At 39.6% G+C, this 14,912-nt stretch overlaps 1 protein-coding gene across 2 annotated transcripts; it reads right to left on the bottom strand.

The window, feature by feature from the left end:
• Positions 1–101: 101 nt before the first annotated feature.
• On the bottom strand, positions 102–13,743 carry si:ch211-195o20.7 (cytospin-A). 2 transcript variants are annotated; one of them, XM_055161744.1, is made up of 13 exons: positions 13,462–13,743; positions 12,887–13,020; positions 10,074–10,649; positions 8,772–8,824; positions 3,278–3,786; positions 2,618–2,714; positions 2,469–2,532; positions 2,269–2,329; positions 1,964–2,060; positions 1,375–1,491; positions 1,232–1,291; positions 1,048–1,142; positions 102–955 (listed from the first exon to the last, which is right to left on the bottom strand). In XM_055161744.1, exons 2-12 carry the CDS (start codon positions 12,927–12,929, stop codon positions 1,053–1,055), a joined length of 1,767 nt encoding a protein of 588 aa, XP_055017719.1. In that variant the 5' UTR covers positions 12,930–13,020; positions 13,462–13,743; the 3' UTR covers positions 102–955; positions 1,048–1,052. The 2 variants fall into 2 exon arrangements, with proteins under 2 accessions (XP_055017719.1, XP_020775339.1); XM_020919680.2 differs by having other exon boundaries at positions 102–1,142.
• Between the last annotated feature and the right edge of the window lie 1,169 nt (positions 13,744–14,912).

Raw genomic sequence — 14,912 nt, 5'->3', positions numbered from 1 at the left:
AACCCACAGAAAATATATGAAGCATGCCTCTTCTGGACAGCAGATGGCAGCAGGGTCAAAGCTTTACAAATGAGAGAAAAACAATCCTACTACTACACAAATGGTTTTAACTTTAATATTTTATTACTTTGGTATTTTTACACTAGTTACATAAAATATACAGTAATAAATTCACACTTATTTTGGCACATATTAGTACTGACATAGTGGAATTAATTTGTATCTGATGATGCTTGTGAAACAAGAGATGTTCAAATGAAACATACAAGCCTCCAGGTCAGGCATTTGCATTGGCTCCAAATCTTTCAGTGTGTGCAATGTCAAACCAGTGGTATGTAGTATTCACAAGAACATAATTCAGTCACTTAACAAGTTTCACTTATGTCTGTGTGACTGTTATTATGTAAAAGAGTTTTGTCTTGAATGCCCACTACAGCAGATTATTATTGATACATTCTAACAACAAAGTGCTGATGTAAGTGCATATTTACAGGATGGAAGTGAAAGACAGAGGTTAAAGTTTCAAACATAACATGAAAAGGAAAACTGCCAACTGAATTGAAGAAAGGCATGCTGGGATACAGTACTTTCTGTCAGTGAGGTGTCAGTGTGAAGACGATTACTGCAACCAACACTACATAAAACGGTTGCTGGAACTTTAGCACATTTAGTATTCAGTCTTTTTGAAACTTTATGAAAGCTACACATTATGCTTTGCAACAAAATGCAAAATGTCATTTTATGTTAATATGATCCGTGCATGGCAAGAAAATGCGCATGTGCATGGCAAGAAAATGCAAAAATATTAACTTGAATGTGATTTGAGTTTTGCAAAAAAATATTTCTTTTTTACATTCATTTCAAGAAAATATCTAATTTGTATGCAGGCATAACACTGGGGTAACATTCACTGTGTATTGATGGAGACAAAATGTCTCCTTTTTTCCAAGTAATCCTAAAAAAAAAATAAAAAAAAATAAAAAAAATCACACAGTCCTAGATGCGTTTGCTTTGATCATTCCACATTACGAGTCCCGAGGAGAGTACCTCCATCACATTTCAAAGTGTCGGTACACACTCTCCACATAGCTCAGGACCCTCTGCCAGTCTGGACCACCCACTCTGAGCATCTCCTCCAAAGTCTGCAGCACAGAAACAAATATCACACCAACCTTATATTTACTGAATCTATGAGGAAATTGTCCAGTGTAAAAAGGGCACAGAGGCTTACCAAAGTGGGCTCTATCCCCACACTCTCCCCTGTTTTGAATGCCAGGCTGAGGTTTTCCCTCTGGGAAAGCAAGTGTACAATCAATAGTTGAACACAATAAATCACTGTGTCCCAGTCATTGCACAGGCAGCAGCAGCACATACCTTGTTTTCTGGGCTGAGGCTGTTGTAGGGGATGTGTGAGGGCAGGTAAGTGTGGTAGATGGCACAGAAGGCCAGACCGTCGGCCCAGCTGCTGCTGAAGTTGGTAATGTCAATATTCTGAATGAAAGAATGGAGCACAAAGGAAGGAACACTGCAGTGAATATTAGGCACTTGGACAATGGGAGCACTACCTAACAGTGTATTATGAGAAACACGCAGAAAATGACTACCATTTCTGAAATAAATTAATTCCAGCTATATTGCCCCAAATATGACATTAGGTTTAGGGTTAGAGTTAAATACAACTCCAGTGGTAAAATATAAAAAGGAAATAAGAAGATATCAAGTCCAGACATCTCTGAATAAAGGGAAATAGTTGGTGCCAAATAGAAAAAAGTAAATATGCATAACTAGCTAAAACAGTTAATTTATTCAGTGACGTTCATGTTTATCCATCTGTGTCAAAGCCTTCAAGTTAAAATATGCCTCTTTATTGCTCCTCTTGTGAAGTTGTCACATGTGCCCTTTAGATTCTAAGGCCTTTATATATTATATGCATTAACTAAGCCCAGTGGTGTGTATGGTGGACCTTATAGCCTTGAGTTCGATTTTGGCACCAGCGAAGCAGTGAGTTCCTTTTGGAGCCTCCATGGCGACGCAGCAGCAGATTGAAGCCGTCCTGTGACCTGTCAACCCACACAAAAGATACACACATACTGTGTGAGTTGTAGCTTTGTCATGAAAAGAAACTGTACAGACATAAAAGAGACATTTATTTTGGTATCCTGTCTTGTATATTGAGTTTGGTCATCAATAATTAATTGGCATCTAACAATGCTTCACAAAAAGGAAGGAAGAATTTCTAAAAGCTGCTATTAAACACAATGTACTCACTTAGTGGGAGGCAGATCAGCGAGGGCAGAGTTGTACTTATTCAAAGACTCCTCACGCTTTCCTGAAAATCAATTAAGAAGGAGATGACTAAAAACAAGATATTTACTGTGGGCCACATTTTGAAATACTTTACTTGATAAAAAACATGATAAAAAATAAATAAATAAAATAAAATGATTCTCTGAGCAAACTTCACTTACCTTTATCTGAGCTTTTGTTGTCTTGCCAGTCCAAACTTCTCCTGCCTTTTAGTTGCACTAGATTCTAATAACAAAACACATTACTAGTGTGTTTAGCCAAAGTTTAGCCAAACATGTCTTAAGAAAGTCCATTTGGGCATACAAATCACCTTGTTTGTAGACCCAGATGTTGAAATAGTATTTGATTGAGAATTTCTGTTCTGAGTAGTAGAGAACTCTGCTGACGCTGGTAATCTGGACAAGCTCCTGCAAAAGGGAAAAAGTAACATAATTATGCACAAATCAGAAGCAATGTGAGTTAACAGCAATAAACTCACTTTTTATTTTATAGAACAATTTGACTCAATCAAGAACTGACTTGTATTGTTTATTGTCAAAACTGACTTTTTGACAACAAACTAACACAAAAACTAGAAGCATGATATTCAGCTTTGAATAATGGTTCTTTCCAGGCAAAGACATTTGAGCTCATGCCAAACAAACAAATCTTTTGTGCCACTTCTGAAGCTCCGCCCACTCTATTCAAATGAATGTGTTCTATACAGTGCCTACAAACACCCACTCTGTGCTGCCTGCAGTCAAAACAGTGTTTTCAGTTCACACAATGGGAAACTAGCATGCAGTGTACAGTATACAGTCAAACTGATCATATTTACTGTACTTGAAGTGCATTTTTATTCTCTGACAAGAATTATGTTAACAATGCAAAGATAATAGTAGTAAATGTATGATGTTGAATTCACAGAATGGCTTGGATGGCATTGTATAAACATCTTAAACTAAAATGCAAGTGTGAACATGATACAAACCTTGACCTTTCTGTGGTTAGGGGCCTCCTGGTCTCACTGTGGACTTCCTCTCCACTTCGCTCCTCATTGGTCACATTTTTCAGGTACCTCTTGGTCACATCTCTTCTTGGCCCTTCTTCCTGTTTGGAGTTTTCATTGTCATTTCCAGTGTCTCTGCATTCACCTCCCAGCCTGTGTGCGGCCCTGTCCCTCCCCCTTGGAGTCTCCTCTTTCTGATCACACTTATTAGCGCTGCTTTTATCTACATTGTGAATAGTATCATTGGTCTCAGATGTAGGGGTGATTCCTGCTAGCCTCTGCCTGCTCTCCTTCAGCTCTCCTCTCAGAGTCAGCAGCTGCAGGTCTGCATCTTTCTGCCGTTGTTGAGCCGCGGCGAGTTCCCGCTCCATGTCCTTATGGGCAGTCCGAAGAGCCGCCAACTCCTCCTCTGCCTCCGCACGCAATCGATCCGCCACTGACACCGCCACCTGGAGGTCAGCCTGGAACTGCAACCACTCTCCACGCTCACTCTGCACATATAGAACAGCACAAAATGGTGTGAACAACAAAACAAAACAAACAGTTGAGATGGCATCTAGTCAAGGAAATGAGCGTCCAGGATAGCTATTGAGAAGACAAAAAAATGACATGAAAATCCCTACAATAATCTGTAATAGAATAATCGAAACAGAGACATTTTTGGCAAAGCTTGATAACAATAAATTAAAGTTTAAAAACAAGTTTCAACAAGAAATGAATAGTAGAGCCAAGTGGTTATGCATAAAGTACTTTGTACATACTACATACACACATCAAGCATATCCCTTACACCAGGGCAATCCATCCATAAAGAAATATGTGAGAGAACAAGACAAACTATCCCTATTTCATTTTGGCAACATCATAATAACTGTTTCTCTTGTTCTTTGCTCCACAGTTTAACTTGAGACTCCAACATGTCCAAACACTACGTTGCAGATTTCGACAGACTTCAAAAAGACTGATCGGAAATGAGAAAACTTAGATGATGACGTAATTAGTTGTTTCTAAGAAAGTTTTATCATGAAAAGAACTTAGGAAAAGACAAGAGTGCCTGAAAGAGGAATATGATGCAAAGTAAACCAGATATGAGAGCTATGGGAGAGCAGAGCAGCGCTGAATTGTAATTAGGTGAAGAATGGTTATGGGACGTGGAGGAGGCGTGATATCTGAGCCAAGACGCTCCCTCATCTGACCAGCAGTGACTTAAGACCACAGCTGGACACAATTATGCTGCATACACATACAGACACAGAGATCAAGTTCCCCTTTCTTCTCCTTAAACACCCCCTTGTTCTTATACCTCACTGCTAAACCACATTGTTAAGTCTCACACACTGTCTGGAGGACATTTACTGGCACAATCCGTTACATACAAATACAAGGCCTGGATTAAACTGCATCACAAATATGCAAGAAATGTTTGTATAATGATAGATCAGCCTGCTTTCCCTCAACCTAAAACATGCAACAATAACACAATCTATGTAATCCTCAGTTCTCTGGACCAAGCCTAGAAAACTGTAGAGATGTCCTGTGCTCTGCCTTGAGAAGACCACCAGCAGCAGCAATAGAAGATAGGTCAAATGAGGGAGACATATTTCCAGGTGATATCATGACAATCTACCAGAAATGTGATAAGACATGTCTTTACATGTCTATGTTGTGTAACTTTGTTGTGTAACTTTTGGTGCAGGGTCTGTTACCAGCTTCTCTGCATGGAGATGTTGCCTGGAATGTTCTCAGAGTAAGAATGCAAGTTCTGAAGTCAATAAAAAACATGTTCTGAGTAAATACCAGATGGAAACATTTAATGCCAGGACATCACAACAAAATTGCAGATATATACCCTACTTTAGAGGTTTAAAAATTTAATTTGCAGTTTTTTTAATTAAAGGCAATATAATGTATATTTTGATAGACAAACTTTGCATATCTTCAAAACAACATTCACAATATTATCTATCTCCATTATTGATAATCTTCTTTCCTCTTTGTGAAAGCAGTAAACCCTATAAAGAGAAGTCATATCATGTAGGCCTGCCAAGCTATTTAAAGATGCACTCTTCATATACAGTGGGTCTCCAGTAAGGAACCATAGCCTTGAACTGAGTGTGGACACTATCTGCTAAAGAAAACAGGAAAAGGCTCCTCTGCGCACATCGAGATAAGGGTGTGAGCTGTCAGTACAGAGAGACACACACAGGCCCTCCCACTAGAGCACGACCCAATGCCCCACTGCATGACCAGATGTGGGATCCTGCCGGCCCACTTGCACGTGTACATTAAGATACACGTTGTGGGTGTTGAAACATATGCCATTTTCCAACAATTCCAGGAAAAAACATCAAGACAAACTGGAAAACTGGGAAGCATTGTCCAAACATCTGTCCCTGAATCACCCCCACACCCACACCCACACTTTATTGAACATACTTGGAGTAACATCCAAATTGTGTCATGGATTTTAACTTGTCTTCGAAATGCCTCTCTTGTGCACTCTCATGAGATACAACTGAGGCTAAAAGAAAATGACTTCACTTCTAATAAGTAATTCAGCCTCCACCCAGTGTTCCCTTGTGTCAAGCTCAGATACATGTGATGGGTTGAACAAGAAAGGGCATCTGACTTAAAACTAAATCAAAAAATGTGACAGGACGCCTAATCCCATCAGATCTCAAAAGCTAACCAAGACCGGGCCTGGTTAGTACTTGGATGGAAGACCACTGGGATCTCCAGGAGCCAAAGTGGGGCACCTTAGACAAGACACTTCACCCACATTGCCTAGTATGAATGTGGTGTGTGCGTGAGTGATGGTTACGGTCAGAGGGGCTGATGGTGCAGATTGGCAGCCTCACTTCCATCAAAAAGGTGCTATATAAATGCAATGATTAATTAAAAATGAATACATTAATTAACACAGAACAAGGAGAAGGGACGAAAACAGGACATGAAACCAAACTGGAAAAAAACGTATCACCAGAGGGAGCCACCACCAGCACCTGTACCTGCACCAGTACCACAGTTTGAAAAACATGCTATGTGTGATTTACATAACAAATTAGGAGCAAACACTCAGTCAAGCATTCTCGAGTGCTTTAAGTCTTCCCTCTTGGCCCCTAGACACAATGCACTCAGCTGTAACAAGCAACCTGAAGATTCCTGGAATTTAGCCCCACCATCCACATGGAACCAAGGCTAAAACAGGCCTTTATATTGACTCAAGCTCCGGTAGAGAACCAATTATAACCCTTCACTCTCTCTTACACATACACACACAGACTATTCAGTGTACGCAGCCTTGAGAGGGACATTTTCATTGTTAGTGTGTAAGCCAAACTAAAGACTATATAAGCTGCTGGCAAACGCCAACATTCTTAAGTGAAAGTCGAAAAGGTATGCAAGCCTGTGCTAAATATAGTGCAAGTGAGACCCAGTTCAGTTTCTTGAATAACTGATTATTTGTGAAGAAAAATATCAAATGCATGCAAATGTGTGTGTGTTTGTGGTCATATCGAGAAGTGTTGCTATTAAAAAGGTGCATTGTGAGAAGGGTCACTTTCTTCATGGGGATGTTATTGCTTTGTCTGGAATGTCTGTTTTTCTGGGTATTTCTGAGCAGTAAAACCACTTGTAATTGAATAAATGTAAGGTGACTTCTTGGGTTCTTTTTAAAGATAATACAGTAAAGTGTATTTACCTTGTTGACATGTTTCGGCTGCTTTTGTCAACAAGGTAAATACAGTACAGAAAAGTGTAAGTACAAGTTAAAGTACATAAAAAGACAAAATGAACATCTTTGGCTTTGTAAGGTACACTGTTTAAATGTAGGATTGTTTAAAGTCATACTGTGGAATATTCCAGGCAGAGCAATGACATATCCATAGAAACAAACAGGTGACAAACCCCCAACCAAAGTTATATAGTCCACTTAAGATACAATTACTGCGTACTAATTTTGACACAATTTAAACCCTTCCAAAGTACAATCTGTAAATGTTAACACTAATGGCGTAGCTGCTATTCTAGTCTAAATAAATGAAGACAAAGGTGCCAAAAAAACAAACCACACACCACCATACAATTAAGAGAAAATAAATACAAATCATAACAAAAGAGCGAGTAAAGGAGCGTTATGCATAAAGTCAATTGGATAGAAATCAAGCAAACATTTGGCTGCAGTAGTAGAAAAAGAACAAAGAAAAACAACAAATGTGTTTTAGAGATTGACAAGCCTGGGAGAAAGTGTTCCAGCGACCATTGTTGGGCAATTGTTGGAGCTATTGTATTGGGGAGAGGTCAGCTGTGTGAAGGAGAAAGAATGAAGACAAGGCGAAGAGGCACAGTGGGGGAAAGAATGAAGTTTCTAAGAGAAAAAAAAACATCAGCTGTATCATTCTGTGCACGTTTGAAGAGTCTCACGTGCACACATACAATAACACAGGACCAGACTGTCACCAGCATGCCAACAACTTTGCGTGTTGTGGATAGCTAAAGCAAAGCCCCTCCTTGGTGGTTCCTCTACAAAATAGACTCCCAGCACAGCAGACCGGGATAGTTCATAAAGTTGAGGCTTTACTAGCTTATATTGCTCTATTGAGGGCCCATATAAACACAGTGTCAAATTGCTCTAGTATTCATATACATGGTGAGCCATTATTGCCCAACCGCACTCACTCAGAGGGTTGGCTGCTCTGTGTTAAGTTTAAATTTTAGAGCCAATGTGGGGGATGTAGAAAAGAAGCCAAGAAAATAAAAGGATATGAAAAGTTTAATATAAGATGATAAATAAAATGTTGTGTAGTATTAGAAGGGTCAAAATGGAAGTAAAATACACAGATAATAGTTGTATTCCATCTGTTGTTATCTTCAGATCTGGAGGAGCTTGAAGCCTCCAGCTACAACTCTCATAAGGGAGGGTCAGGAATTGGAACGAGTTACAGGAAATTACTACAGAATATCACCTTTCTCATTGGAGCGACAGATGCCTGGAGAACTGAGCATGTGTAGTACAAGAATAGAAATTTGGTAAGATTAATTTGCCTCCACGTTGAAATTACAAAAGTGTACAAACGTGCGTGTCTTTTTACCCCGCATTTTTTTCCTCATCAAAACTAGGATCATTTATTGTATAGTATCTCTAAACTATAACTGCAACTTATGATTTTACCAGTTTCTTGACAGGAAAACCCCAATTTAGATGAAATGCATTTCCCCAAGAGGTCCAGCCCAGTTCACGGCCTATTGTGACGGGCAGAACAAGCAGTAGTGTCTTATCTCCTGGATGAAAGGTTACATGCCCTATGTGGACTCGTAGTGGATTTCCTGTTTACAGTGCTATATTTATACAGGGAAGTGCTTCGTTTTTTCCTTTAAATGTGTAACGTTATGTTTGTAGTAATTGCATATAAGGAAAGGCACACACCCTGTAATGGTAATTCTAAAGGCAGCAATTTCTCTCTCATGTTGTTATTACCTGCAGGGAGTGTTTCAAGCTTTTCACTTCTGATAGTAGATGCCTCAGTGCCTCTGTAAAAGGAAAGTAGCAAAGTGAATAAAAAATACTTCTACCAACAATAAGCATTATAAAAGAACTAGAATTAAGCTGGTGTAAACAACTTTTTTTTTAGTAAATTAGTATAAGAGTGAAATCAGTACTTTGACCACCGTGAACTGTCTGAAATGAACTACATGTTTTCTTGAATTAAAAGCAGGACTCTGATTGGCCAGTTTCTTTTTGCAGTCTGAAAAAATCTGTTCTCATATGTTATTAGGTTCTGCTTTTAGACCAAGAGTTTGTTTTCATACCTGACAGTTTCGACTGCTCACTAACGCTCTTCCTCAGAGTGGTCACATGATGTTGCTGTGATGTGTCCGCTCAGCTGATTTAAACAGGTTTTGGCGCTGTCTTTCAACCGGTGGAGGCAGGATGACAGCGGCATCTGCAGTCCCACTTCCTCAGGACAGTATTCTGGGTGTGTGAGAGTAAAATAGCCCCCTCATCCCGGTTTATCGTCCCGTGGGCACGTTATCTTATTTTGATTGTCTCTTTAATCCAGCGACGGTGTTTGTTTTCTTCTGTACCAATGATGTTTGCTCCATCCCAGTCCATAATGTGGTTCTCTCTTTTTTTTATTTATTCAGTATTTTACCAGGTAAGTCAGTTGAGAACACCTTCTCATTTACAATGACGACCTTTTACAGTGGTCAGAGATGGTCGATTTGGGTTGTTCCCGTTTTGCTTTGTTTTGTTGCTTCTATGCACGATGATATTTTCTGATTGCCCTATGCTGTTTCTCCGTTATGCTCCTGATGTACAGTAATGTTACCATGCATGTGAACTTTTTTTCCCAATTTTATTTTTGTTTTTCTGGTTCTGATTTCTTTCTCTCTAACCTGTTGTTTTCCTTTGTTTATTGCCCATTATATAGTCAGATTGCTGACCGGACATGTCACAGCAACATCACGTGACCACTCTGAGGAAGAGCACTAGTGAGCAGTCAAAACTGTCAGGTATGAAAGCAAACTCTTGGTCTGAAAAAAGAACTTAATAACATAAAATATCGGAAGACCAAATGGCACACACCAAAAACTGAATGCGTGTGGATATTAAAACATGCTAAAAGGTTTGTCAGAGCTAGAAACTAGTTAAGAATTTTAAATACCTCTTTCGTCAGTATGAAAATCAGATAACCAAGATTTTCAATCTAAGCATCTATCTAGCCTGGCCACAGAGTTCATAAGATTTTTACATTAAAGGAATAGAGGTTCATTTTACCTGTTGTGCTTATGGCTCCATCCTGATTAGTAGCCAAACCCAGAGTCGTCCTACACTCTTCCAGAAGTCCGCGCAGGTCTTCCTCCTGCGTGTCCCCGGCTTCTGTAACCTGCTGCGGAGACTGGCTCACCCCACTGTCCTCCTCTTTCCAGGCCTTATCCGGAGAGACCCTAGCCGTTGGAGATGAGGGGATCTTGGAGGGTCCATGATCCCCACCGTCCTCCTGTGGGACTGCAGTTTTTGGGGTAGAAGTCTGTTGAGTGCCATTTCTACTTGAAGTGATTTGTCCCTTGGTTCCTGCATTACTTCCTGACTTGCGGTGAAATGCATTTGAGGTATTGTATTGAACAGGAGAGTGAGGCTTCCGTTCAGGTGGTGGTGGAGGAGGAGAGCTGGCAGGAGATGAGAGGGCTGCTGAGTGGGTCTTTTTCCCGCTGGGTGTGTGGAAAAGTGGAGTCAATGGAGATGAAAGTGGACTAGCGGAGGTCGGTGAAGAAGAAGGAGCACTGGATTTCAGAGACGGGCCTTCTCCTTGAGGTGAACCCGGAGGAGTATGGAAGCTGTCAGTGTGAGGGCCTGGTGTGAAGAAAAAACAAGTTAGGATATACCCAGACAAGATAATGAAATTACGCAGTGGAATTAGAGGAACTGGGATTGAAAAATTGTTATTACAGTAGTGATCACCAGATGCTGACAGACAGAATTTAATAATAAGACTAATATAGAATTGATCTGATTTCAATTATGCTATTTTCTGTTTCATTCACACATATTTATCACACAAACCCTGCATATTTAGGCTGAATTCTTCTCTCAAACGAAAAATAGTTGATTCCACCTTGTGTTGTTATGTAGCAATACAGGAAATGCTCCACTTTGTTTTTAAACTTTATTCACTTTTACTAGAATCCTTTGGATGATTTTAGATCTGGAATTGCCAATCTCTACTAGGGCTGGGTATCATTATGAAGCTGCCACGATACGATACATATTTCGATATAGTGAGCTTAGGATTCGATTAAATACGGTATATTTCAAATCGGTTTGATACGGTTCAATAAAAAATAAAGGCTAATTCATGGCTGTGGTACTAAAAGTGTCTTTGTTAAACCATTTCTTGTGCAAAGTAAATATGAAAATGTCAAATGTGTTGCAGGAACAAGTTTCCTTCCTTTTATCACACAACAAAACTGTAGCGCTGTAACAAAATAAATGAATAAAATATACAAAAAATACTGTTGGTGATATATCAATACAGCAGCCCATGATATCGATATTGTATCATCGCATTAAAGAATAGGATATATATCGATATTTCAATATTTTTGCACACCCCTAATCTCTACTGAACTAAAAGTAAAAAGTGTCTGCTAACTTAAAAACTAGCATTTCATGACATCACAAGGTGGAACAGATTGAGCTTTGTAGATGTAGTTAGACTAATAATAAAGAGTAACTCAAACTTTAATGAAACAAAACACGATTCCAGGTCTGTTTTTGACGAGATAACAATGTTGTGACATGGCTTAAAGCTCACATGAGTCAATTTTGCGCAATAAGGGACGTTTAAAAGATCTTTCACGCCTCCTCCATTTACTATCCCTATGTAATATTTCTGATCTCCATGAAGCAGTTACGATTAATGCCATACTGTGGAACATTCCAGACAAAGCTAAACCTATCACCATGGAGACAAGCATGGAGACCCCAACTGGCAACTTAATCAAGAGTTAGATCTGCAGAGAGAAGCTGCTCACCATAAGAATGCATGTTTTTCAAGTTATTTAATTTAGCAACATTAATACCGGTCATTGCAAATAAGATAAATTTAATGCCACTGTAGGGAACATTTCAGACAAAGCCACATCATCTCCATGGAAGTTATATAATGCACGTTTAAAATTTTGTCAACAGAACCTAGGGCAACATTGTTATTTTCAGCCATTTTTTTACCAGCTTTTTTGTTTTTCTAATGTGGTTTTTAACTATAAATGGCAAATAAACTAACCTAATAACCATTTTGCGTCCGTTCAAATTGAGGACCACATAAACTAAGAACAATTGATTTGCTTAGCTGGGAGATTTTCCAACAATAGCCCTCAAGTATTTCCCCAAACATAACTATTTTCTCTTTCTTTTCTCTCTCAGCATTGTTGCTTGTTGCAGCCTGTGAACAATAACTCATGCTCCATTACTTGCTTCTCCTTCTCTTCTCTTCCTTTACTTTCATTTTTACCTTATTTGGGCAAAGTCTTTTATTTGTGTTGTAAGAAAACGAGTCGAAGTCAGATCACAATAAAACTATGACACAACTTTCTTAATGCGTCTGGGTCATTCTAGCATTTTATTTCATTCTGATCCAATGTGCTTGCTCAAGTTTAAAGTGAATGGGGGACAGCAAAGTGACAAATGACCAAGCAATGTGTGTGGGCATTTCCAACATTTGCAAGTGTGTGTGTCAGTCAGTATTAAAATTCCTATGAGTAAATCCTGTGCCCTTGTGTGGAGCTGGAGAATTGTGCGCAGTCATCACAGCTGGTCCAGACAGAACAAGAACCAATCAGATGTGGACCAGAGAATGACCACAGTGAGAGGCAGGAGGGCAGCCAAGACACACAGGGACTTCCTCATTCTTACACAAATCATTAATCGATTTTCTTTGTTGTGCAATTACGTGGTATAAGCTATTCAATAAAAGCCAAATAATAAAGCCTAATACTGTTGAATATAAACAGGCACTCTCTCAAGGTAAAGTAGACCCCTTTAGGCAATGTCAACTAAATGAAAAAATATGTTCACTTGATTATACATACCTGTGGGTCCATGGTTTCCATCTTTGGAGGAAAGGTTGCCCATTCTGTAGATGTGAAGGGACTACAGCAGTAAAGCTCCCAGCAGGTGCTGGTTCTTCTTCCCGGGCCAAAGTAGACTGTTCCGTAGAGATGCCCTGCACACAGCCATAGCCAGGAACGATGACTAATCTACAGTGTCTTCACTAACTCAGTGACACAAAAATATCTTTCACAACGACTGCTTATTCAAGCAGCGCCATAAACGAGGGTGTGTGTAAAGGCGCGGGACGCTACACTTTGAGCACATGTGCAAACAAAAGCTCTGTGCTGATCTGGGTTCAGAATCACGCAAAACAATGCGAGATGTTCTTGATAAGAAGTAACATCAAACAGCTCCACCGACGTTTCACCGATAACGGAACAGTGTAGCCAGTGATAGGCTAAATCAATCATTGGCTTCAAAAGCCCAAATAAACTTTGATACAATTCGCACAGGCATCACGCGCCTCATTCCACAGGTAGCCCTGCATCGTGGACTAAGCTTTAATGTAGACAGAAACATAACAACTTTCATAACTTGAAATCTTAAAGCAAACCTCCACTCTTGTGGTCCACTCAGGTCCACTTCACAGCTCCAGCCTGTCTGCCTGGAGTCCTCTGGTGTCCCGCGTTCAGCCTCCGCACTGCCGCCGCTGTGTTCCTCCGCTGCTTCTGGGAAACTCACTTTTATGCATTTCCCAAATCAGGCGCAACTAAAAGAAACTTTATGTGCTCTTTAAATTCTTATCTGTTAAAATATGTTCGAAAATAATCCCAACTTCTGAGAGCAAAACAACGCACACGATGACCATCAGCGCCAGAGGAGATCCACTCTGATGTGTCCACTGGAGGGCAGAGTCTGCCTGCAGTCACGCGCGCTACCACTGGGGGGCGTCCTACTCAGTACAGTCAATACACTCACAGTGACAACAGTGGTACTGATGGTGCACTTTAAAGATAATGTCATGATGATCAAAGGCTTAACTTTAAAACATAAACTGTGAAAGTTGTTGTAATGTGTTAAATACTACTATAACATTTCTGATAGCAGTGCTGGCTACTCGCGTCCATGGAGATGTAGCCTATTTCTTTTGCCTGGAATGTTGCACAGTATGGCATTAAAGTTATTTATAGAGTTTAGCGATAGAACTGTCTCCGAGAAGACAACTAGGCAATACCAACAGGTCACAGGTCAGATTATTTTTTTTTTTAAGCAAAGAAGACACTGATAACTGAATAAATGTAACATGAATTACATAGTGCTTCTTCAATGCTTGTTTCATTAGGATGCAAAATCAAAATAAATGTGAAATATCAAAATTACAGGAACTAAAATATTTTACAAAACACTGCATGCAAGCTATCTTTATAACTGATGTTCTACAAAAATATATATATATATATATATATTCTTGCCTGACTGCTGGTGCACTCAGAGTGAGTCAGGGGTGGTCTGGAGCTAAGTGAGTATGGATTACAAGTTCTGGCTGACCTCAAAGTCACTCAACTTTCTCACGACCTTGGTTTAATCTGGCTATGTAACAAAAGGGTAGTTCCAATACCCCCTCCTAAGCAAAGTCTCATCATCTCTCATTAGACCATTTTCTCATATTTACTGCATTAAAATGTAACAGAATATGCCTGTGAATGGCTGCAAAGCAATTGTTGACATTTTTATCACACATTCTCAGCTGAGCATCTCATCAAGCTAATGCCATAACTTCAGATTCCCAGTTGTAGCAGCAGCACAGTGACCATGAGTGAGGTATAATGGTGAAGGAAAACTTCAGAATCAAAAGAGGCCTGCTTTATACCCTTCCTCTTTAATAACAGCTTAGTTGAGTGAGTGTGCCAAGAATTTTCCACCCAAGTTAATCTGCTATGAAGGCCTAAACTTAATTCAAGGGGATAATCACTCTTTGCTTACATACCACATCATTCATATGAAAAGATATGGGCCAAATGGGAATACTATCTGTTAACTAATACTGGTTTATTTATTTATTAT

The sequence above is a fragment of the Boleophthalmus pectinirostris genome, unplaced genomic scaffold (genome assembly GCF_026225935.1).
Source record: "Boleophthalmus pectinirostris isolate CB_2022bp ecotype Guang Dong unplaced genomic scaffold, ASM2622593v1 HiC_scaffold_10, whole genome shotgun sequence".
Classification (NCBI taxonomy): Eukaryota; Metazoa; Chordata; class Actinopteri; order Gobiiformes; family Gobiidae; genus Boleophthalmus; species Boleophthalmus pectinirostris.
Note: the sequence above shows the minus strand (reverse complement) of the source record. Positions and strands in the feature narration are given on the sequence as shown.